The 26,792-nt window shown below is 41.3% G+C and overlaps 1 protein-coding gene across 2 annotated transcripts in view; it reads right to left on the bottom strand.

Moving 5' to 3' along the window:
• Nucleotides 1-3,680: 3,680 nt before the first annotated feature.
• The window catches only part of LOC309566742 (bactericidal permeability-increasing protein-like), a 74,335-nt gene continuing 51,223 nt past the window's right edge, over nt 3,681-26,792 (bottom strand). The window contains exons 11-16 of one of the 2 annotated variants that reach the window (XR_014225894.1): nt 15,965-16,032; nt 13,862-13,904; nt 8,752-8,815; nt 8,553-8,629; nt 4,119-4,503; nt 3,681-4,088 (exon numbers count right to left, since the gene is read on the bottom strand). Coding sequence is in view for 1 of the 2 variants with exons in the window: in XM_082272016.1 (XP_082128142.1) it covers nt 4,465-4,503; nt 8,553-8,629; nt 8,752-8,815; nt 13,862-13,904; nt 15,965-16,032 (291 nt within the window). In the remaining variant the exon portion in view is untranslated. Of the gene's footprint in view, nt 4,504-8,552; nt 8,630-8,751; nt 8,816-13,861; nt 13,905-15,964; nt 16,033-26,792 lie in introns of both variants that reach the window. The other variant, XM_082272016.1, reaches the window with a different exon arrangement.

The following is a 26,792-nucleotide window of genomic DNA, read 5'->3' as shown; positions in this document are numbered from 1 at the left end:
TGTCGGTGGCCGTGGCCACAGAGGGGGGAGAAGGAGGAAGTAGAATCAAAAATGCCCTGAAAATAAGGTAAGGGACCCCTGAAAATTGAAAATGCCCAATTGTTGATCAGCATAGCGAGCACTCCAGGAATCACTAAAGTTGCAAAATAGGCCGGAACTGTGCTTTAATTTTGGATTTTGGCTGGAGTGTTTATTTTTTATTGTAACCCCTTATTCTATCCCTAAGGCTCAGTTCACATGTAGGTGTTTTGGGGCATTTTTGGGGAGTTTTTCTGCTCTAGGATCAGCTCTCAAAACGCCCAACAAGACAAATCCTATTCATTTCAATGGCCCCTGTTCACATCTGAGCGTTTTGACGCTGTGAGCAAAACGCCCAATGCTCAAAAAAGTACATGAGCTTCTTTTTGGGCAGATTACAGGTGTTTTCCATTGGTCTCTATTCAAACTAAAAAGGCCTGCACAAAAATCGCGGTAAAAATCGTGTTAAAATCGCGGTAAAAATCGCTGTAAAAATTGCGGTAAAAAACGTGCGAAAACGCTACGCTCAGGTGTGAATGTAGCCTTAACCTGTATACAGCATCTATAGTTAACCATTAACCACCAACTGTAAAGCTGACTATACACCAGCAGAAGTTAGTTTGAATGAAATCAGGGCATTCAGCATCAGCAGTATCATTATGGACTTGCCAAATTTCGTATGAAAACCCTAAAACATTTAGTTAGCTTGACATGCCAAAGTTTTGAATTCTACAGACAATTTTGGGATGCACATGTGCGTCACAATAAGTTTTCTCATACAAAAATCACTTTCACAGTTAGAATTTTTTTTGTTCCAGAAAATTTTTCCATTCTTCGATTTTCCTCATCATTACAATAGAAAACGATCATTGATTTGACCCCAATAAACATTAGAAATTTAAACAAATATGAAAAAAAAAGTTCTACCAAAATTTAAGCAGGCCATAGATTACGCGATTTTCTTTCCTGAATCCCTCCCGCAGAGCTATTGTGTTCAGGGTGGGTGCGGGGAGCCGTCCCTGCCAGGAGAACACAGTGATTACTGCTAGAGGCTATAGCTACTGGCACAGTGGCAGCCCGTCCATTAGGGGCGCAGGGGCGCCGCCCCCCCCCATCCATGCATCCGACCCCCTAATCTTCATGCAGGGTGCTGAATGCATGGATTCCAATAGGGTTTTTTCTTTTTTTTTTAAGCACGTGATTAGAGTCAGAGGCTCTAACAGGCTTCAAAAAAGGGTGGGCTCGGGGCGAAAGAGCACTGCTCCCTGAGCCCACCCAGTTGTGTGACAATAGCGAATGAATATTCGCTTTTATTATTATTATTATTATTATTATTAAGGATTTCTATAGCGCCAGCAATTTACGCAGCGCTTTACAATAATAGAGGGAGACAGTACATATACAATACAATAAAATACAAGAGGATTTAGAGGGCCCTGCTCAGAAGAGCTTACAATCTAATGGCTTTATCACACTGATTCTCCTCCCAGCCAATCAGGAAGCGGGTCGTGAGTCCCCTTTCCCAATTGGCTGAAAAGAGAATTGGCCAGGAAGAGGAAGGAGACACACGGCCAGATGAGACTCACAGCCACTTTGAGAAGGAGGAGGTATCTGGCTAGCCAGCTGTCCGTCTATCTGTCCTGGGGGGTGTTGGATTTGACTGCCGGCCAGCCATCCTGCAGGTAGGGGGGTGTTGGTTTTGCCGCCCCCCTCCCCCAAATTATCATGCACTGGCCGCCATTACACTGGCAGTAATCACATGATAAAAATCCAACATGCTGGTTGTACCCAAGTCCTTCAAAAGATTTACTTGGGTACAGTTAGCCTGCCCATAGATGGATGGATTCATCTATGGCCGGCTTTAGTCATTAACATGTCAACGATTTATTGAGATTTTAGTCATTGCATTTACATCTTGTTAAACTCAAGCAAAGTCAACAGTTGTGGATAAAGAAGGAGATCCTCACTTTAATATATACAGCGCCTTCTTTCACCATTAAATATTTCATCCTCACTTTAATGTAGCATGAATTATACTACTTCAATGGATTAAACAAACCTAAATCAATTTTGCACTGGTTTTCTGATTCAATGAGGAATCTGGACCAGAAGGTTTTACCCCATTTAATGACCAGGCCTTTTTTTGCGATACGGCACTGCATTATTTTAACTGACAATTGCGCAGTTGTGCAACGCTGTATCCAAATAAAAATTGATGTTCTTTTTTTAGAGCTTTCTTTTGGTGGTAATTGATCACCTCTGCAGTTTTTTTTTTTTTTTTTTTGCGCTATAAACATAAAAAGAGCGACAATTCTAAAAAAAAAAAAAAAAAAAAAAAAAAAAAACAATATTTTTTTACTTTCTGCAAATAAACACAGGCAATAGAAAAAAAAATTAAAGACAATCAAATTTTTTCAGCAATTTAGACCAATATGCATTCTGCTACATATTTTTGGTAAAAATAAAAAACTCAAGTGTATATTGATTGGTTTGCGCAAACGCTATAGCGTCTACAAATTGCAATATTTTTATGGAATTTTTATTTATTTATTTTCACTATTTATTTTTTACTAGCAATGGCAGCGATCAGCGATTTTTAGTGGGACTGCGACATCGTGGTGGATAAATCAGACATCTAACTGACACTTTTGACACTCTTTGGGGACCAGTAACATTACAGTGATCAGTGCTAAAGAAAATGCACTGTCACTGCACTAATGACACTGGCAGGGAAGGGGTTAACATCAGGGGTTATGTGTGTCCCTTGGGAGTGCTTACTAACTGTGGTGGGGGGGGGGGTTACACTGATTGGGGGAAGACAGAGATCCTGGTTTCTACTTAGCAGGAACACAAGATCTCCATCTTGACCCCTTGCAGAGCAGCAATCGGCCTTGTTTACATGGGCAGATCGCTGTTCTGCCTCTCCCGGGGATGATTGCGGGTGGCCGGCGACATCGGGTCCATTGATTGATATGCACGCTAGCCAATCACGGCACGATGGCGCCTCAGGCGGCACAATGGGGCCATCTAGTGGCTATTGAACGAAACGACATACAGGTACGTCGTTTCGCGCAATAGCACCTCTTTGCGGCAGTATATAGGTGGCGGCCGGTGGGCAAGTGGTATAGGATTATTTGTAGAAGAACCAAAGAATGTCTGTACAAAAACAAACCAGAATGTAACACTAACTCTATTTTTTTTTTTTTTTTTTTGAGATAGAGGGGGGAAGGGTTAGAGCCCCTGTCCATTCTTTATTACTGCCTATGTCCCTGTTTGGTAGACTTATCATTTTCCATTTGACAGGTGTCAGACAGAACAGGAAGGGATAATGTCTCCAATAGAGACACAAACAGCAAAAAAGCATTGAGGTCCAGAAGGTTTAGAATAGTGGTCGGCAACAGGTTGATCTCAATCTATTTGTTAAACGTGGCTATTTGATCGCACCGCATTCTTGTTCAATTTGCATGTGATTCTTCAAAGTGCGGTTTGAGCCCATTCAGTTTGTATGGACGTGAATCGCACCGCAAAGTATTAGTTTTGAGTATCGGGAGAATTTTCACAAGTACGAGTATCCATATTGATGCATCCCTATTTTATATTCTACCTGCAGAGCTAAGTAGAGAAGTGGTGTCAAGACCTGTTCTTCATGGAATAAAAAGACCAGTTCTTCCATGTTGGTCCCAACGATTCTTCCCTCATAGATGCTTATGTGTGATGTCATATACATGCTCCTTGGGTTGGATGCTAGTTGGGAATCAGTGGGGACCAATGTAGCAGAACAGGCAACTATGTCTCGCTGCTCAATTCCCTGTGCTGCATTGTATATGGGGGGGGGGGGGGGGGGAGAAGGAAAGCATTTCTGATGGGGACATGAAGGATTCACTGGGGAACATAATGGTGGCACTGGGTGTATGTGGTGGCACTGGGAGGGACATAATGGTAGCACTGGAGTGACAGGGTAGCATAAAGGTGGTCCTGGGGTGACATGGTGGCACTTTATGATGGCACTGGGGGACATACTTATACTAAATTGATAATTGACTTATAATAGGGAACAGTGTAATGGGGCCCTACAATGGGGGGGGGGGGTGGTCCTTGACCACCAATGTAAGAGGGAATGTTACTGGGGATGTATGATTTATTTTACTTCCTTATCATCACTGACCACACCCATCATTTGGGCACACCAGCTTTAAAATGTGCCCCCACCAGGGATCTTTGGTTTCTTCAGGGTTTTTATAGTGGATCTCCATCTCGCTGGGTTGCCTTCTTTTAGAAATGTACACAAGTAGCATATTGACACAAAATGGTATTTTAGTCTTGAGATGTAACAGTCTTGTATTGCATCATAAGACCATAGAAGAAAAATAGATGGACTCATGGGACCTTGATAACACTATCTGAATAAACCGGTTCTGGCAGACAGTTGCAGTTATTATCCATCATTCATCCATAGTGAACATCAGCTCCCAACAGCAGGTAATGCTGAAAAAAATAATAGAAATAAAAAATTGCAGTCATTTGTTAAAGTGAACCAACAGGACATTGTGTACATGGGTGTTTTTTTCAGTGTAATCTTGTTACTTAGCCGTCATTTGCTTCAAGGTGAATAAACATAACCTGATGCAAAGGGCTGTATTTAGGAATTACACGGTTCTAGGTACATGTGAATGATAGCACCCTATTGTGTAAGCTCTGCCCCTGTGTCATGTGATGTAAACTACTGTTATAGCCAGCCATGAGGCTTTTATGGGGCTTAGGACAGAAGGGAGCCTAGCCAGGACCAGGAGGGTTGAGCTCTCCCTTAGGGTAGTTCCGTCAGGGCCGCTGATAGGGGGGGGGGGCACCAGCCCTCTTGTAGGGGGCCCTAGCACACAGGGGGGCCCACACAGAGAGGGGGATTAGTGATGGACAACAATTACAGAAATCTGATCTGTCCCTCTCCCTGCTATCAGCTTTTATCTGTTGAGAAAGAGACAGTTGTCCCTCACTAATCCCCCTCCCTTGTGTGGGCCCCCCTCCCAGCACTTATCTCTGCTCAGGAGTTTATTTGTAAATTGTAACTTTGTTTCTCTCTCTCTGTCTCTCTGATCACTGAGCTCCAACTGCCCAGCCGGTATATTTTTCTCATCTCATCTCATCTTTTTTATTTAACATAGTTTTTTTTTTTAGATTTAGCAGGAATTATGCGAGTTATGTCATATTTGTGTCTGATAATAGTGATTTTGTTGTAATTTTATCTAAATATATCTTTAATATTTTCTTGAGGGGGTCCTGCCAGGTAGTCTGTACTACCTGTTCTGAGGTTGAGCACCCCACCCCCCACACACACCTGTACTCTATCAGTGTCCACTATCAAGTAGATATAGGAGGAGTCCCTTGTAGTGCATTAGCACATCTCTCCCAGCAAGGAGTGTTGTCTCCAAGGGTTAGAGAGGCTGGATTCACCCCTTTTTTATGGATAGTGTAGGACCCACTGACAATGGGGTACTTTGAGGTAGTGGGCTTGAGCATGATATGGCCATATGGTGGGACCAAATCCCCATTTTTATTTATGGATTGTCTCCATATTTGATAGTCATTTCTTTTGCATGTGTGCGCTATTCTTTTTTAATATACATGTCGCTTGGTTCATAGCTGCACCGGCTTTAGATATACATGTTCAGGGTATGCTACCCCAATTTTTTTTTTTGTTTGTTTATTATGTATTCGGTCTCTACCAGACTTCTGGGGTTGAGCACCCCACCCCCCACACACACCTGTACTCTATCAGTGTCCACTATCAAGTAGATATAGGAGAAGTCCCTTGTAGTGCATTAGCACATCTCTCCCAGCAAGGAGTGTTATCTCCAAGGGTTAGAGAGGCTGGATTCATCCATTTTTATGGATAGTGTAGGACCCACTGATAATGGGGTACTTTGATGTAGTGGTGGGCTTGAGCATGATATGGCCATATGGTGGGACCAAATACCCATTTTTATTTATGGATTGTCTCCATATTTGATAGTCATTTCTTTTGCATGTGTGCGCTATTCTTTTTTAATATACATGTCGCTTGGTTCATAGCTGCACCGGCTTTAGATATACATGTTCATGGTTTGCTCCCCCAATTTTTTGCTTGTTTATTATGTTATATTTGTGTCTGATAATAGTGATTTTGTTGTAATTTTAGCTAAATATATCTTTAATATTTTCTTGAGGGGGCCCTGCCAGGTAGTCTGTATGGGGCCCCGCGATTTCTAACAGCAGCCCTGAGTTCCGTACCCATTGTTCCGTTGCTCGCGTGAGGCACGTCTGCATTGCTTGTCCCTGCTCTCCTCCCTATCAATGTGAGACAAATGCAGGAGACACAGCGTGATCTGCTCCTAACATCCACCTCATAGTTCTGGCTCTGACATCAGAGCCGGCAGCCAGGCTTATTTTTACAGGTCAGTTGTTCAAAAGTTGTTTTTGGCCAGAATCTGGTTTAAAAGTAAGAGGAAATTCTTTAAAATAACCCACCTTTCAAATGTTGCCGCCCCACGACTCTCATATTTACTGCATACAGTTTCTAATAAAATTCAGTGGAAACACCTTTTTTAATTTAGTTGCAACTGGTCATGTGACCACAAAGCTCCAGCAAGTACTTCTGTCTGTACGGCTGGGGGGCCTTAACTCTTTCAGAGCCAAGAATGTCATAGAGAAATGGATATCAATGTGGTGAGGTAATTGCTCTAAAGCCGGCCATAAATGGATTGAAATTTGCCCAGTCCACCACCCGTGGTGGAAGGAATGAAAATCGAATCCTCTATGGGCTGCCCAATGATTTCAGCAACAATGCCAGCCCTTCACAAACAGACACTCTCACCAGAGCTTCATAGTCTTGTGGTTGCTTGGAAAAAGATTAAGAGCAGGTATTTCCATTGAGATTTATTAGAAACTGTATACATAAATAATAAGAGAAGTGGGGAGGCAACATTTATAAAATGGGCAATTTTATAGGCAGTAATTGGGATGTTATTCAATGTTTTTTTTCCTGTTTGAAGAGGAGCCTGATAATAATTTGTGATGTGATGTCTAGTTACACCTCTGATGGAGTCTGATTTATATTTAGAACTACTTTCCATTGAATATACCACCAAATAAATGTAAAGAGAGATACTGTCATATGTTCTGAATTTTAAAGAGCCATCTGACTCCTCTCAACATCACCTATACTCCTTCTCAATATAGTTCTCTTGCTAAATTTAGCCACAAGTGTTCAGAAATGGTCACATGAAGGAACAAGTTATCACAGTTTGTAAATGTTAAAACTCGGTGCTCAGCTGCCCTAGCCATAGGTCAATAGGTGCTATTGCGGTAAAACAAAAAAGCCTTGCTAAAGCCACAAAAGAAGTGAGTCAGTTAGTGATCAGATGGATAAGTTCCTTTAACATGCTTCTAGCAATCAAACCAGGCAACAGTTTGTAGTATAGTCATCATCTCAAATGGGTTCCATGACCCTTATGGTGCATAGAGAGCTGGATGCCAGGAGTGGGAGCAATGAAGGCTATGGCCAATGTGCACTGGTGTGAAGCTAGTACTAGCGTGTCATTTATTTACAACACAGTTTATAGCTTGGGTGCATACTGAAATGGTACTTGACTATTAATGATCTTGCCCATGGGCTACAAATTATAATTACTGAAGCTCATATCCTGTAAGTTAAAGAAAATTATGTTGTTCATAGTAGCACACTTTAGTTGCATGAACAAGACTCATGTTTTTTAAGTAAACCTATCACAAAGTTGAGCAATGCACGCTGAGGATATGATAACACGTTATAATGATCGGTGATCCCAAGATATCAGAAAATTAAGTCAAATGCCAATCTAGTCTTTCAATGTCAAAGTTGAGCTATGCCCCACCCTCTCCCACTGTCTCAACCTTCCTGTTGGTCAGTCATCATGTGAAAGGGCAGCGGGGAGGTGTAGAAGGGGCAGGGTCAAGCACAACATTTACTAGAAAAATCAATATTTGCATTGAACTTCATATCAAAAAATGCTGCACAATAAGTAGCGAACCAATAGTGACTAAATGTGATCCAATATTTAATGGACATCAAATATATAATGATCATAAATACATAAATAAACAAATAAATTGTTGTAAACGCATATAAATAATCCAATAGTGAAAAAAAAAGCTGAATGAGCGTGTGTAGGTAAATAACAACCACTTAGATAAATTAAATTAAATAAAAATAAAATAAAAAATAATCTTCCAAATGGTGAACTTACACTTTAAGACAAATTAATATACTGTTGTGTAGTGTATGTAGTACAGTAAATAGCATTGCAGTTATTGATCTCAACCTCAACCTGAAAGCCCGACAGCCTACAAAGTCATACTTAATTTCAACCTTCAATACATGATACTTTGGATTAAAGGCATAAACAGACAGAATACAATCTATATACTTTCAATCAACATTTACTTTGTAAACTACAATATTAGTTAAAGTTATAAACACTTGAGTCATGTATACTCCAAGTAGTACAATTGTATTCACTTACTTCATATTGCTTCAGGATAATGTTTTCAAGCTGCACATGGTCCAGTAAAGGTAAGGGATAGCCCTCATTAAGTTTTTCTAAATGATCAGGAAAAAGAAAGATTGTTATCCTATATTTTCAGGGGAAAAAAAACAAAAGTGCACAGTAGCATTCCAACACATAGAAATATTCCATTGATATGTAAGGTTCTGGTACATACCATTGATTTTAGGAAGAAGGGTGCTTGAGAGGTAAAAATTCACAGCAGTCTGTATAAGCCCGACCTGAAATATAATGTTTCAGACACAGATTTGTTATTATTTGCACATTAGTCTTTGGAATGGTGAACCCAATGTCCATAGTGTTTAACATGGGGTCCTGGCCCCTAATCTTAAGAACATCTGCTGACAGGTGTAGCACCCTGCTCTAAACTTTGTTTCATTTAGTTTTTGGCTCTTCTGTACTCAGTTGAGGAGCAATTTATTTTTCAGGTCTGGTCAGCTCTATCCCTAAGCCTGGTGATTGATTGCTCCTGGCTGCCTCTGGAATAAGCCTCCAGAGATAGAGTTGGAGGGTCAGCCACTGAGTTCTGAATATTTGTCTGACCTCAACCAATCTTTGGGAAGGGGCACCCAGAAGGTAGGACTGGGGTGAAGATAAGGCTGCATTCACATGTCAGCTTATAATCGCGGGCAGAACCGCCGCGGTTCCGCCCGCGATTTGGAGATTTATTGCAAATCGCGGGACGCCTAGCGTTGCCCGTTGATTTGCAATAGCCCCCCAAACGCCGAGCGATGTTGCCGCGATTTACGCCCGCCGAATCGCGGCAACATCGCGCAAACAAAATCGCGGGACGCAATACGCTCCAAAAAAGTACAAGAGCTTCTTTGGAGCGTATTGCGTCCCGCGATTTTGTTTGCGCGATGTTGCCGCGATTCGGCGGGCGTAAATCGCGGCAACATCGCTCGGCGTTTGGGGGGCTATTGCAAATCAACGGGCAACGCTAGGCGTCCCGCGATTTGCAATAAATCTCCAAATCGCGGGCGGAACCGCGGCGGTTCTGCCCGCGATTATAAGCTGACATGTGAATGCAGCCTTAATGTTTGGGAGGGTCTGTTCAGAAGTTTCTTCTTTTGGAGCCTCAGATACTGGGAGGCAGCCTATGTTACTGAAGAGCTTCTGCTAATAGGACTTAACATGTGCTTGGCTGAGGGCCTGAAAGAAATCTGCTGGAGCACACTAACTTAGAAAGCTGGGCTGGAGAAATATTCCTTTTACTAAAGAGTTTCCCAGGGATACTGATTGGGGAGCTGTCTCTGAACATTGTGACCAGGACCTTTGGCTTCAGAAGTGATTGTGCTTTGAGGGTTAGATGCCAGAGGTTGCTGCAAGAACTGTGACTGCTCTTACAGAGTCTCAGACTAGTTGGCTGTTGACTAATTAGTACAGCGATCTTCTTGCTGAGCTATTGTGTTCTGACAGGGGGACTGCCCCTCTCCACCAGAACACACCAGTCAGCTCTTACAGCCATTGGCTGTCAGCGCTGATTGGATGCTGATCAGATGCTGCTTTTGCAGCATGCCTGTTTGACAGAAGCCGGACATTCAGCGGTTTCTGTCGGACAGGCTGCTGTACACACGGGCCGAATGTTGGCCGGTTTCTTTTGAACCTGCCAATACCAGCAGATATTTGGCCCATGTGTACCAGGCTTAAGAGGCGTTGGATCCAATGTTGGTTTATTTCTACAGAGAGGGGAAGGGTCTATGTTTTGGAGAACAATAGTAATTGTAATGGTTGGGTGGCTCTTAAAAAACAATCAATACATGCCGTATTAAATGCTGTTCATATTCAGTCGCTTTAAGATTTGTTTTCTGTATTCTGCAAAACACCTGGTTGATCCTGCTGCTCTCTATCTCCAAATTCTGTACATGTCCCCAATTCAGCTAGGGATTTTGCAGCTGTGGTGGCAACTCTGCACATGCTCAGTTTTCAGTGAGTTTCTATGCTAAGCATTTCCTCCCTATCACATTTGAGCAGTCCATGTGACTATAGAGTCATACATGTGATCGTATACACAGTGGTAAATGACAGTCTACTCCCTCTCTCCTCCTCCATGCCCACTAACCAGCTAAACACAATCGGGGCAGTATATTACATGTAGATTAATGGAGGCTTCACCTCCCTCACAGGCTGGAGGGGTGTGACACAGTGTGACTGACAGAAATCCACCCACACCGTGTTATTTCCACAAAATAATAAAGATTTGATTTTAAATATATATATATATATATATATATATATATATATATATATATATATAAATGTATAGTTTTAAAAGGCATCTAAAGACACTATTTATGAATTTAACCACTGTACTGTCGCCATATGTAAGTGTAAGCTTTTTAAGCAGTTCTGTATCAGCAATAGCTATACTCTTTCTATTGTCTACATGTATTGCTCACACTGTTGTACATATGCTGCTTTTATACATGTGGTAAAGCAGAGTTCCAGCTGTTTTTGTGTTTAATAAAAGTCAGCAGCTACAAAAATTGTAGCTGCTGACTTTAATAAACACACACTCACCTGTCCCAAGATCCAGCAATGTGGCCACCCGAAGCCTCACTCCTCTCCACTTTTGGGTGTAACTTCGCTTTAGCTATGCTTTATAGCATTCTAGATTAATTTGTACCCCTAATCCCCTGAAGTAGGATTCTATTCTGAAACATATTGGGACGCACTTTGAGACCCTCCCTGCTGGCCCATCAAAGGCAGGCAGCAGTTTGTGGGGTTATCTTTTAGTACAGGGTACTTCGTTATATGTCTAGCATCATTGTTTGTATGTTACTGTTATTTCTTATGGACTTTTTATCATTGTACAAAATAAACTGGCTTTGTGCCCTTTTCAGTTTTACTGTTTATATGCTGCCTTAAAGTTCCTGAGTGGTGTTTTCTTGCACAGTGTTACAAAAAAAAAGTTGTCACAAAAAAAAGGACACACACTATAATATTTTGTTAATAAAAAGGGGTGAGGGAATGGCGCTGCCTAATGGTAAGAAGTGTATATGTAAAATATAGAGTGCCAAATGGCAATAAATATGTAGGTCAAATATTCAAAGAATCCAATAAAAATTACAAGGTATAAAAGGAGGTGATGTAAAAAACTATAAATATGAGTATATAAAAATATATAAATGTATAAAAATATATCAATGGATCAAAGTGACATGTGCATAAATGACCCTAAAAGGTGACGTGTGCATGTATAACCATAGGTATAAATCCAAAGAATATAAATAATATATAAACAGGTATATATAAATAAATAGGTGCCAATGAATCAAAGTGACATGTGCATAAGTGACCACAAGTGATGTGAGATCCAAAATAATGCAATATAAGTATAAATATCAATAACTCAAGGTGACATGTGCATAGATATCCAAAGGTGATGTGCACCAACAAAACTAGTGACAAGTAAATAAATGGCAAAAGAGTGATAGTGTATCCAGGAGATAAGTTCAATGATGGAAATTAAGGTGATAAATATTGGATGGATATTAAATAGTGATGAAGTGACTAGAAAAGTCCAAAAAACAATTAATTAATTAGCAGGTGACAATCTTCGTGTAAATTATACACAATGAGTGACCCCATGGTGGGCGGTGAGGTTCTCCGTGACCCCTCTAGTAAGTAGCGCATTTACCAGAAATACCCACCCCACACAGGGGTATAGAGCGGGTATATATGGTAATCCAGTAGGTGGGTCCTTGTTTCCACTCTAGGTCCTAAGTTGGACGTCTTAAGGGTCCCTGGTAGGTCCTGGGTTAGAGGGAGGATTCCTAGGGCAAGATGGCTGGGGTCTGATGGAGTCCTGGCAGTATGGGGTATAGGCTCCAAGGCTGCTGAGGACGTACTCTTACGAAACACGTACAGCGTGTGGCATCACTTCCGATTCCTGTATTGAGGCGTGGACCGCATTGCGCTCCAGACGCATGTTTCCCCGCTCGTTTGTTACTCTGACACACCGTGGATACTTGGAGCCTATACCCCATACTGCCAGGACTCCATCAGACCCCAGCCATCTTCCCCTTCCTTTTATAGTCCTCTGACTATAGTTTAGGGAGGCTGCAGCCTAGGATTTATCCATTTACATTCGTTTGTATCCAAATATTCCATAAGCGCGGAGTTTACCACTTATATATAATATTTTGTTGGCTTTGATTACGGCACACATTCCCTGTGGCATTGTTTCGATAAACTTCTGCAATGTCACAAGATTTATTTCCGTCCAGTGTTGCATTCATTTTTTACTTGTATTGATGATGGGAGAGTTGGACCACTGCGCACAGCCTTCAACAGCACATCCCAAAGATTCTCAATGGGGTTAAGTTCTGGACTTTGTGGTGGCCAATCCATGTGTGACAATGATTTCTCATCCTCCCTGAACCACTCTTTCACAATTTTAGCCTGATGAGTCCTGGCATTGTCATCTTGGATTATGTCCATGCCATCAGGGAAGAAAATATCCATTGATGGAATAACCGGGTCATTCAGTATATTCAGGTAGTCAGCTGACCTCATTCTTTGGCCACATGCAGTAACTATCCAATAGGATACTTACTGCATGCTTAGTTTAGTTAGTTGCTTAGTTAATTTCAGGTGGTGACTTTTTTTTTTTTTTTTGGCCAGGCAGTGTATTATGGACAGTCTATATTTGCCAGTAAGGCGTTCATCATAGGGATGGACCAGTAGAAATGTGTGGATAGCGCAAAGATTTCAACAAGCCCTTGCAAATATATTAAAAAAGAATAGCGCGCAAATGCAAAAGAAATTACTACCAAATCTGAAGAGAGTCCATAAATAAAAATGGGGGTTTGGTCCACGATATGAGCACGATATGGCCATATGGTGGGACCAAACCCCCATTTTTATTTATGGACTCTCTTCAGATTTGGTAGTAATTTCTTTTGCATTTGCGCGCTATTCTTTTTTAATATACATGTCTTTTGGTTCATAGCTGCAGCAGCTTTGGAAATACATGGGTATGCTCCCCCAAATTTTTTGCCTGTTTATTAAGCCCTTGCAAATGCTGTAGTATTTAAAACTATGTGGTCCAAAGTGTCAGCTCAATATAGAATAACTTGCACTGCCTGTTTTTCCAAAGATAGCATGGCAAGCAATGTATGTACCTGCACATAACCGCACTTTGAAAAAGTTGAATTTGGTGGTAAAAATGACTACCCTAACCGGTGAGAAGAGCTTTATCAGGTTACATACCAAGATACAAATTTATTGACCCAAGTTATACTATCTCCTCAATTCATACTCACCGAGAAAGGTCCTACATCAGAATGTTTCAGCTCAATGTCTACCCTACAAAAACCAAAAACATAAAAAAAAATCTAAATTCTGAAGCTTTATAAATAATGTCATCTAATCTTTTATAAGAAAATATTCACATTACCTTTTATACATACTAGTTTATTACTGCATTATAGATATACTGTAGAGTATTCAGTCTCCCATATCTATTTATTTCATTTTAGTATGAGGATACTATGGGAAATGTGTATAATGAGATACATACAGAACTGCAGCTATTAACTTTAAGGTCCTATTGTGAAATGTAAAAATGAAGACCTGATCTCACAGGGAAGATTTTGAGGCAAATGGTTAGGTCTTTTGGGTAACGCTATCTCAGACCTGAGTCACCCAGGAGTTATTGTACATTTTTGCTAACAATGGATTTTAGCTGCCTTGCATTTTTTAAAGACCCCATTTGGATTGACATTAATGGCAAAATATAGGGCAATGCACTCAAGCTGTACCCTGACTGAAATGCAACACATCTTTTTTAATTGACTACTGAGTATATTAGTGGGAATTTACTAAGACTAGAGAAGCCAGAATATGAGCAGCTGTGCTTGGCAACCAATCAGCTTCTAGCTTTTATTTTCAAAGCGTAACTGAACATGCTGAAGTTAGAAGCTCATTGGTTGCAATGCACAGTTGTTCCAGATTCTTTTTTTTTTTTCGTTTAAAGGTGTTTATTTTTAATTTGCAATAAAACACATGAACAAACCAACAGAAAAGCAAACTAGTATACAGAGGTAGAGGCATATACAGAAAAAAAAAATGCAAGAAGCGGTACAAGGATGATAAGTAACTAACAGGATATGAGGAGAGGGTTGTGACCCTCTATGGAGTCCTACCTCATCACCTGGGTAGGGCCACTGCTGGCCCAATACCCAACATTACCCCCTGTAGAATCACATTGGTTGTTCCAGATTCTTGATCCAGTTTTAGTAAATTACCACCATTGTGTTTTTCATGTCCATGCATTTTGCTCTTAATGGAAAAAGTAGAAAAATATATGCCACTGTATCTAGTATGAACAATTCGTAAGCTGTATTCCCCTGCTCCCCTGTTCCTTTTACTCTCCCATTGCTGGATAAGACAGCATGGCATCACTAGACTCAAGAAAGTTATATATACTGTGAGTTAAAAATAGATTCAATTATAAATGTTTTATGAGTTGTATGTTTTTTTCACACTTTTGCTAGAGGTTTTGCTAGAGTCTAGAGGTCTGGGGGTCTCCTAAAACAAGCTAATTGGAAAGCAAGCTACAACCTACAAAGGGAGGCAAGTATTTCCCTCTGGGCACTAAGGGGGACAAAGAATCTGGTTCTCATTAAAAAGGGGGCACCACTGCTTGAATAGGGAAACTCCTGTTTTGGTGGAACCCTTTTTAAAGACCCCCATAAAGCTAAAGGGAAAGTGCTATCCAAATAGCATGGGGATATCAGCCTGTGTGTTTGGCAGGATGGTTTGCTTAGCTCTGGTTAGTTCTGAAAAGGTGAGAGGCACGCTTTAAAAAAAAAATAATAATAATAATTTACAGTAAAAAAAAAAAAAATATATATATATATATATATATATATATATATATATATTATTTTATTTTTTTACTGCAAATTATTTTTTATTTTTTTCCGGTCCAGAAGTGGTTAACATCAATCCAAATGGTGTCTTTATGAAATGCAAGTCAACTAAAATCCATTCTGTCAGCTCAAATTTACAATAACTCTTGGTAATCCAGGTCTGAGGTAGGGTTACCCAAACGACCTGACCATTTTCCTCAAGATGTTCCCTGTGAATTATATAATTCAATTTTTCATATAGATTTTTTTGCAGGTTTTACTGTGGATGGAGAATAAGGTGGAGACACCAAGATAAAATGTTTCCAATGTATTGTATTATTAAATAAACATGTATGTATGTATAAATATATCAAATTTTCAAAATGTATTTGTAAATGTATATATTTTTTATATAAGAAAAAAAAATATATAAATATATATATATATATATATATATATATATATATATATATATATATATATGTGTGTGTGTGAGTGTGTGTGTGTATTTACCTGTTAAGTTTAAGGTTTCCCACAATCCTGCTTGATTTTACTGCAACGTTTGCAAACACATCGGTTTTCTGTCAATGAGATTTACACATGTCAGCAAACAAACTACAGTATAGCAAATTAAAAATAGACAATTTGAAGAAACCTATGTTAACATCATTCCTGACTTCTTTTGGGAAATACCAATTCCTGGGTATTTTTGTTTTTTTATACATTTTGTTGCAAAACGAGAACAAGAATGCAGCCAGTGAAGTTCAGTGATGATGATATCAATCATCAACACCTTTTTATTTCTTGTCAGCAAGCCATTGCATCAGCATTCTAGTCAGTCAACTTGCATTTTCACAAAGAAAGGTTAGCAATGTCAGCAATGTTAGTAATGTATTTTTCTCAGTAACTTTCCTTAATGCCTTTAATTACGTGGCTCAGTGCCCACTCAATTAATATAATATATTCCTTTCAGTGCAAAACACACTCAGTCAAGACAGCTAAAAGTTTATCTAATAGTTTATCTAAAGCCAAAGTGTTTTTTCTTTGTACAGTGGGAAGTGGTTGAAACGACAATTCTCATGTTTAGTGTACAATTTTGCATGCATATTACATGCAATTGGGGATTTTTTGCGGTGCATTTGCATGATCTTCGTGGTGCATTTGTGGTGTGTTTTTAAGGCCTTATTTGTACACTGAGTTGCATATACTGTACATGCACTATGAGTGCAATCACATACGTTCCAGTATGTCTGCGTGCAAAAAAATACAACATCCTGTACTTTTTTTAAACGGCTATGAAAGGACCACAACAGTGTAAACTAGGCTCATTGAAATACATTCATTTTTTTGCATATGCATTCATACAGCATTTAAAAACGTGTTCAACTGCATCTGGTGTAAACGAGCCCTTTATGGTCTGCTGTCTGTGCTCACATTAGCCATTAGGGAGATTCATAATTTTCCGCTTTCTTTATCGTACATCACAGGACACAGAGCAGCCATAATAATTACTATCTGGGTTATACGCCACCTATGGGTAAATGGACACTGGCAACGAAAAAGACAGGAAGTTCCCCTCTACATAACCTCTCCCATACAGGAAGTAGCTCAGTTTTTTTGCCAGTGTCTTAGAGGTGATGGTCATGGTTGGAGAAGCTGTCCATATTTTTAAAGAAGAAAAAAGATTATGCTACAGTCCCGGTTAAGATCCAAGGGGATTGGCATTGGATTGACATTGAGCCTCAGTAAAAGGAAACAAGGTATTGCCTGTAATGCGACCCTCTTGAGCGCTGGACCCTGGGATCCGGACCCTTGGTAAGACTAACCCCAAAGGGGTTCCAGCAGAGTGCCCTACAGGTCCAAGGAAATGGCCCCAATAATTAGGGGGACCCAATTCTTAAAGTTAAACAAGTGACAGAACTCGCCGTGATGGGAGAAGATTGGATTCTAGTTATTGGCAGAATCCTGCGGTGGGAGTCGTAAGTTCACTTTAATTATGCACTGTTACCTTCTAATTTAACAGATACCGGGTGCCATGTTTTATGTCTCCACTAGAGGCAGTATGTGTATTCAGCTGTGGAATGTGTTCCTTGGATGCCTTACATTTTTCTGCTCTCAACCCACCTGATGCTTGGTGGGCAGCAGGACTTTGTACATCCCTCCCGCGTATCTGCTTACCCTCAGTTGCTCGGGTTCAGAGAGCACCTTTGGTGGCCATCCCTGCGGCGGTAGATCATGCATGCTTTCAACTTTACTCTATTTACATGCACGAGCGTGAATGTGGAGCCGGGGGCGTGTCGGTGACGCGATGGTGCCCACGTGGCACATGGACGTGCACGTAGCACGCCGCACATGTGCAGTAAGGGGCGGAGACAGCATTTGAAGAGTGTTCCCGGAAGAGCTTCTGTCAGAAGCTGGATGGGACACAGAGCAGCTGCAGCTGGATGTGTGAGTCACTCTGAGTGGATGTTTACAGGCACTGACAGGTTCTGTTACTTTGAGAAAACTGTGCTGTGTGTGATAAGCTGTTACAGCTTGGCACAAGCTTCGAGTACACGAAAGTAAGTACCTCAAGTTTTCTTCTCTGGAGCAATGTCCTCCTGGAAAAAGAGTGGGGGGGGAGGGGGGCACAGCAGGAAGGGGCACAAGTTGCCACCATCAGGATTGGAAATTCCTAGCCGTGCATCCTCTGTATTAACCTCCCCTGAGTGGCCAGAGGCGACTGGCCAATCTGAGCCATTACGGTTGTCAGGCATAGTAGCCACTTCTAGTGCTTCTGTCTCAGCCTGCGTCACTAAGGATGATTTGGCATCAGCTTTAGCTGGCCTTGAGGGAAAAATTGCTGGCATGATTGCTTAAGTGTCACAAGGAGGGAGGAAACGTTATAGATCCCCCTCACCTGAGTCCCCCCCCCCCGTTTTAATTCTGGATTGGGCAGAGTATTTGCTAAATTGGGATCATCCTGATTGGATTATTTTTCCTCCCAAAACGTTATCTTTGTTGTATCCTATGGAGGAAAAATTCACAAGAAAATAGAGTATGCCTACAGTGGATGCTGTAAACAGAAATTTAACCTGTCCTGTAGAAAAGCTGATAAGAAATTAGAATTTTTACTAAAAGCTTCCTTTGCTATTGCAGGCTCTGCAATACAACCAGCAGTGGTGGCTATAGGAAATTGTCAATCTTCCAAAGACCGTATTAAACGCATGTCCAGGAGTGTTCCTTCTCAGGGAGAGTCTGCTGAAGATTTATAAGGTTTTCCTCTGGCTTTGTGTTTTGCAGTAGATGCTCTTAAGGACACTCCATACAGCAAATGTCACTGTTTGCTCTTCTGTCAGTTCATATGCGCAGAATCCTGTGGCTAAAAAGTTGGCCTGCGGAATTACCATGTAAAAAACTGCTAGCTGGCTTTCCCTTTCATGGGAAGCGCCTATTTGGTGACTATCTGGACAAATATATCTAAAAGATTTTTTTTGAGGGGGGGGGGGGGGGGAGTGCTCTTTTACCAGTTAGGAGAAGAAGTAAACATCCTTCTTTTAATGTCTAACACTCAGATTCCCAGTACTTCTAATCCTAGGCAGTTATGACGGCCTCAGCCGTCTGGATCTAGAGTCAAGTCTTCAGGTCAAGGGCAGAAGAAACCCTGGGCCCAGGGGCGTGCCAAGCCTAGCTAAATCTACATTGTGAAGGAACGCCCCCACAAACTAGAATTTCGGGGGTTTCCTCATCCTCGGTTTGTAAGGTCAAACATACCTGCAGATCCTCTAAAAAGAAGATCCTTCTTTCTGGCTCTGGACCATCTGAGGACTCAAGCAGTGATTACAGAAGTCCTGAATAATGAGAAATTCAGGGGTTTCTACTCAAACCTTTTCATAGTCCCCAAGCCAAACTGAGATTTGACACCTATTCTGGATCTCAAAGCCCTGAACCTGTTCTAAAACATTTGCACATTCCGAATGGAGTCAATTCACTCAGTCATGGCCTCTCTGCAAGGAGGAGAATTTTTAGCATCCATAGACATCAAGGATGCATACCTTCACGTGCCAATTTTTTAGGCCCATCAAAGGTTTTTGAGCTTTGTGGTAGAAGACCATCATTTTCAGTTTGTTGCCTTGCCCTTCAGGCTAGCCACGGCTCCACAAGTGTTCACAAAAACCCTAGCTCCATTATAGGGTCTCAAGGGATAGCAATGGTAGGATACCTGGACGATCTATTACTTATAAACCAGTCGGCTTTTACTCCAAGTCAGAACGTGCCCGGGCAGTTCAGCTCTTAGAACGTCTGGGTTGGATTCTGAATTTGGCAAAGTCAGCATTGCAGCTGGTTCAGAGTCTAGAGTATCTGGGTTTCCTTGTACAGGCAAAGGTGTTTTTGCCGCCAAGAAAAGTCAGAGCCCTGAAGGATCTGGTTCGGATCATAAGAGGGAAAAAGTATCCTTCTGTATGTGTTTGTATGAGGTTGCTAAGAAAGATGGTGTCCTCATTCGAAGTAAGTTCCTTATGCCCAATTCCATGCCAGACCTTTACAGAACAACAGTCTGGAGCAAAAAGATCAAGGCCCTAGATTGTCGCATGTCTCTAGTACCGAGGGTACGCCAGAGTCTAGGTTGGTGGTTGGTAGCCAGGAATTTGGAGAGCGGGAAATCCTTTCTTCCAGTAGTCGGGAAGGTGGTGACTACAGATGTCAGTCTCTCCGGCTGGGGGGCAGTTCTGGAGGAAGCCACTGTCCAAGGCAAATGGTCCTGGTTAGAAAGGAGCTTCCCCATCAATATCCTGGAAATCTGAGCGGTTTGTTGGGCGTTAAGGTACTGGACTCCCAGACTTCGGGGTTGCCCTGTCAGGGTACAATCCGACAATGCCACGGCTGTGGCCTATATCAACCATCAGAGGGGCACCCAAGGTGGTGGCTTTTCATTTTGAATCAGGACAATATACTGCCTTCCTTCTTTCCAAATCCTCAAACAGTAGAGAAAAATTTGTTATATTCTCTCGATGTAGTACGTGCATTTAAGGTCTATTTGAAGATGTCAACTCAGATTCGGAAGACCGACCTTTCGTTTGTGCTGCCAAAAGGGCACAGGAAAGGGCAGGCATCATCTAGGTCTACAATTTCTCAGTGGATTCGCCAGGTCATTATCCAGGCGCATGGTTTAAAGGAGAAGGTTCCACCTTTTCCGGTAAAGGCACACTCTACCAGAAGAGTAGGTACTTCTTGGGCAGTTCGCCATCAAGCTTCTATGGCTCAGATTTGCAGGGCCGCTACTTGGTCTTCAGTACATACGTTCACTAAATTCTTTCAGGTGGATGTTAAGACCCGGGAGGATTCTGCATTTAGCCACAGTGTGCTGCAGGCAGCTATGTAGATCTTTTTCGGTCTGATGGTGGTTTTTTCATATTTAGTGTCTCCCTCCACTCAAGTGCATTGCTTTGGGATGTCCCAGATAGTAATTATTATTGCTGCTCTGTGTCCTGTGATGTACGATAAAGAAAATTGGATTTTCCCTTCAGATTACCTGTAAAATCCTTTTCTTGGAGTACATCACGGGACACAGACGTACCTCCCCTCTTGTGTGGGATGTTTATTGCTTGCTACAAAACTGAGGTACTTCCTGTATGGGAGGGGTTATTATAGAGGGGGGGCTTCCTGTCTTTTTGGTTGCCAGTGTCCGTTCAACTATAGGTGGCGTATAACCCAGATAGTAATTATTATGACTGCTCTGTGCCCCGTGATGTACTCCAAGTAAAGGATTTTCCATAGCGGACGGTCGGCTGTCTTGTAATGACAACCAATGCGGCTGAGAAGCCGCTCGGCTGTCATTACAAAGAGCGGGACGGGAGACCCAAGGCAACCAGCCTGCATGGCCGCCGAAGACCTGATCAAAGCCGCATTCGACTCTGATCGGGTCTCCATGCAAAAACCCGGAAGGGATGTCATGAGTGACATCACTTCCGGGTACTGTCTGGCGCCAGATTAAAAAAAATGACAGCATTCAAAACAGCCAAACATGGCGTTTTGAATGCTTTTAAGTGCAGAGGAGGGGTTTGGGGGTCTTTTAGACCCCCAGATCCCTCCACAAAAGTACCTGTCAAAAAAATTATTTTTTTTTAAATGTACAAAAATATCGGCCGATACCGATATGCATTGGCCAAAATATCGGTATCGGCAACGAAAAACCAATATCGGTAGATCACTAGAAGAAACAAAGAGGACGTTTTGGTTTATAAATTGTGTGAAGAACATCAGGATACAAACTGTTTAACCACTTCAATATAAGACACTTTTACCCCTTTTCCGCCAAGGCCAATTTTCAGATTTCAGCCCAGTCACACTTTGAATGACAATTACAGGCGGTCCTCCCCGGGTCACAAACATCCGACTTGCAAACGACTCCTACTTACAAACGGAGGGAGACAACAGGAAGTGAGAGGAAGTCTCCCCCTAGGAAGGGAAATTCACTCCTGTAAGAGTTATCATGGGAAAAAGGTGTCACCACTAAAGCTTTATCACTAATCCTTGTTTCCACAACAACCCAAAATTTTCAAAATCCAGTTGTGATAGGGACAGAAAGTGAGGTGAAATCTTCTGAACAGGGGTACAGACAGCAAAACAAACGTTACAGGGGTGTTAACCCTTCCTTATCGATCCAAAAATACGTAAACATAATTTTTTGGCTGGAGCTACACTTAAAAAATTTACCTGTTCCCGATTTACAAACAAATTCAACTTAAGAACAAACCTACAGACCCTATCTTGTTTGTAACCCGGGGACCTGCTGTACTCAACAATGCAACACTGTACTCAAATGAAATTTTTATCATTTTTTGAGACATATAGAGCTTTCCTTTGGTGGTATTTAATTACCACTGAGTTTTTTTATTTTTTGCTATAGAAATGAGAAAAATACGGAACATTTTTAAAAAAGCACATTTTTATTAGTTTCTGTTATAAAATTTTGCAAAATTTGTGCCCCTATGGCGTGCACGAGGTGTGCAAATTGGAGTACATCATAGGGCATCCTCCCAGGATAACAGCAGTCCTGCTCAGCTGTTTTATTTTTACTCTAGGCTGAGTGGGAGAAGGTTAATATATGAATATGATATGTTATTTTTATTGATTGTACTTCACACATAATGTTAAGTGATTTAATTATCAGCACTATTATCAGCTATTTTTTGTGTGGTTTATAATTTTATTTAGATAGTTGTTGATTTAATTACCATTACACAGGTTCCATTTGTGTGATATTGGTGGGATTATTCACTAATTGTTTTTGAGGGATAGGTGAACTGTGCAGCATTATCATGATTAATAATAAGTTAACAGGATTTTCGCTGCCATGGAAAGCAGTCGCCGCGGCGTGACTGACTGCTGTCCGTGGCAACGTTTTTCATGTGAGTGGCCTTTTACACATTATACTTAATATACACTTTGTAAAAAGTTGTATTTGCATTTTGGGCGATGTTAGCTCAATCTTGTCAGGAGGCAATTACAAGATGATATACAGCCCTTCAGTCCCAACTCCCCCTGTATAGTGAATTCTCCTTCTGCTGGCCAGGAGATGCGATGACACATAGCAACTTAAGCGTAGCGTAGACACATCTGTTTTATTTCAAGTTTCGCTCACATTTAAAGGAAGTTTGAGCGGCAAAAACTGCTTTAAATCGGTTACAATTCATGGGTCAACTTAACAATAGAACATATCTCCACACATAACAATACATGAAAAGGCCCTTGTGTTCCCTATACATCTCTGTCAATGTGAGGTGTCTTGTGTCTGAAAATGTGTTTTGTGGGAGAGCCGATCCGTCTGTGTTCAGCTGTCTGATGTGTTAATGTAAGCAATTCTGTTTAGGTGTTGTCTGTAATCTCTATGCGAAGCCTTAACTTGTTAAGTGTCCAAATGAATGAATGAAAAGGTGTTTAAAATGTAAACACCTATCAATGTCTTGTCGTCTATATGCAAAATACAACTGCCAGGTGTCCCGGGTGTATGAATGAGGTGTGTTAGTCTGACTCGTTGATATGTAATTGCAAGGGACCACATTCCATTGGAAAGTGGCCATGAGCTGAAATATATTATGAAATATAATATTTCAGTAAGGCACGTTGATACACTCTTTCAACCCAACCTTTGATCCCAACCTTATTCATAAGGTTGGGATCACCTATAGTCTGTGAATAGCACTATGTGCCCTCCTGGGATATATGTCCAACTATGAGTCCCACATGATAGTAACCATCCCTTAATGAGCTGGACATTCTAGACATAGCTGGTGTTATTGTATGAGTGCATGTCATATTATTGGTAACTGACTTGCACAAAACAGGTGACATTATATTCTAAGGTGTATGTAGGCTGGTGACTTGGTTGTGTGCACATAGGGATATAACTTCTTAGAATTCTATCAAATCAAAAACAGACATGTTCAATGAGGAGGGCCATAGCTTGCAAGAATCTATGTCCTGAAAAATCTAAACTCCATATCATGGCAATAAAGTCACTACAAATAGACCATGGCAGCACATACCACCTGTTGACTATAGCATGTGAATCTCCAACATCTCCTAAAGCCTTTGCCAGGAAAGGGCAAAAATAAACCCCCCGTTCAATGGGAGGAAAAAATTCACTTTCGACCCTCGTATCACCAGAGCGGTCAGACTACATCCCTGGCGGCTACAACGTTAAACATTGTCCTTTGTGTGCAATAGGCTTGACTTCAACTGTAAAGTGGAGACATGAATGTCTCGTGTCTCTCTTCTTTCCTGGGGTGAGGAAGGGCAAAATGAGGAGAGGTTCTCCGGGTGGTGAGCTCAATCTCGTCAGGAGGCAATTACAAGATGATATACAGCCCTTCAGTCCCAACTCCCCCTGTATAGTGAATTCTCCTTCCGCTGGCCAGGAGATGCGACGACACATAGCAACTTAAGCGTAGCGTAGACATATCTGTTTTATTTCAAGTTTCGCTCACATTTAAAGGAAGTTTGAGCGGCAAAAACTGCTTTAAACCGGTTACAATTCATGGGTCAACTTAACAATAGAACATATCTCCACACAAAACAATACATGAAAAAGCCCTTGTGTTCCCTATACATCGCTGTCAATGTGAGGTGTCTTGTGTCTGAAATTGTGTTTTGTGGGAGAGCCAATCTGTCTGTGTTCAGCTGTCTGATGTGTTAATGTAAGCAATTGTCAATTGTGTTTAGGTGTTGTCTGTAATCTCTATGCGAAGCCTTAACTTGTTAAGTGTCCAAATGAATGAATGAAAAGGTGTTTAAAATGTAAACACCTATCAATGTCTTGTCGTCTATATGCAAAATACAACTGCCAGGTGTCCAGGGTGTATGAATGAGGTGTGTTAGTCTGACTCGTTGATATGTAATTGCAAGGGACCACATTCCATTGGAAAGTGGCCATGAGCTGAAATATATTATGAAATATAATATTTCAGTAAGGCACGTTGATACACTCTTTCAGGCGATATCAATAAATGGATTTACTGTGACACACTGTCTGTTCTGTCTGGCTATTATGTGGAGTGGACAGAGCGTATGACCCACCGTGGATACAATGAGATCCTGGGGACAGGAGGATCAGTGATATGTTTCTAATGACAAGCGCTATGTTCATTTTCGTCTGGTGAGTTTGCATTGCATATGGGGCATCAGGAGTGAAGCACTGAAGTTTGTTTGTGCCTTTTCATCACGGGTGATCTTCCCTATCTGCTGTGCAAGAATTCACCATTGTATTGATATACTATACTATGAGTTTTTTTATGTCTTTTTGTTTTTACCCATATTTCATTCTATGGGAGAGACTGAATACAACACGGACATTTTTGATTCCCCCATTGGGGAACCTTTCAGGTATATTTATACCAGACTTTGAGCTTTTGGTGAGTGATTCTTCTACCTTTAAGGACTATATTAATTTACGGACTTAAAGAATTTGTATGATTATTAATATCTATAGAAGAACATTTCCCTCTTAGTTTATACAGGCGCTGCAATCCTTTATTTTTATTACTCTATTGAAGGTTGTGTGTTTTTATTCTTTGATTGCGAGCAGTTTCACCTATACCTGCTTCGGTCTGTTCACATATCTATTAATAATACAGCTAGGACACCAGGGGCCAGACCATCGTGTAACGACCCACACAATCCACTTCGGCATCTCTATTTACACTCGTTCTCCAGTAGAACGATCTAAGGAAGCACAGAGAGAACACATGGGTGTTGTGGGCGCTGAAACTTTGGAAATCATGCCAATAATACCATGTTTTGCGGTGCTGCTCCTCTTTCCGTCTCAAAGCTGCCAATAAACCTTCCAGTTCGTCAATTTCGTTCAACACAGCGATCCACTGGCCCACTGTCGGGAGATCTGAGCATTTCCATTTTTGAGAGATGCAGATTTTTCTTGCATTCAGTAAGTGTATCAAAAGAGATCTCTTGTATCTAACCGAGGGGTGTGGAGTTAAGTGAAGTAAGCACATTACTGGCCTATTCTTTAGGCTTAGATCAATCAACTTAAAGACCAGATCTCAAATCGAGTCCCAGAAGGTGCGGATACAAGGGCATGTCCACAAAATATGTAGCATGGTACCATTGTCTTGTTGGCAACGCCAACACATCAGTAATACTGCGGGGTAGATCCTGTGCAAAAGGGTAGGTACCCTGTATCATCACAACAGATCTTTATATCCCGATTCTTGAAGCCTACTAGCTAAAGAGGAGGGATGAGCAAAGTACAGGATACGGTATTAATGTTTATTAGTGCATGTCAAATCTAAGTCCCATTACCATTTTCATATAAAGGGTGGCACATAGCCTTCTAAAGGTTTAAACAGGATAGAGTAAGTTTTGGAGAGGGCATGGCGTGAAGGGTACAGATCCAGACAGTAATCCTCAAAAGCAGTGATTGGACCTCTTGGAAATCCCCCACCTGAAGAGGATGTCAAATAATGGTGAATCTGTAAAGCCCTCCAGTAATCTAGAGGGGTTGACACCATATTTCTCATGTCCTCTATAACAGTGGTCCTCAACTCCGGTCCTCAGGGCCCACTAACAGGCCAGATTTTAAGTATTACCTTGGGGAGATGCAGACTAGAGTTCTGCATTCACTGAGCAGCAAATTATATCACCTGGGATGTATTTCAGTTATCTTGCAAACCTGGCCTGTTAGTGGGCCCTGAGGACCGGGGTTGAGGACCACTGCTCTATAAAGCTCCAGTGTATTCCCCGGGTGAAATGGCAGACTCTAAATTGGTTAGTATGAAGAAAAGCTTTGAATTTATGATCCATCAAACCTGGGATGAAATCTAGTGCCCCGATAACTGGAGATAAA

The sequence above is a fragment of the Pelophylax lessonae genome (genome assembly GCF_965119305.1).
Source record: "Pelophylax lessonae genome assembly, chromosome: 11".
Classification (NCBI taxonomy): Eukaryota; Metazoa; Chordata; class Amphibia; order Anura; family Ranidae; genus Pelophylax; species Pelophylax lessonae.
This window is presented reverse-complemented; position numbering and strand designations above follow the sequence as displayed.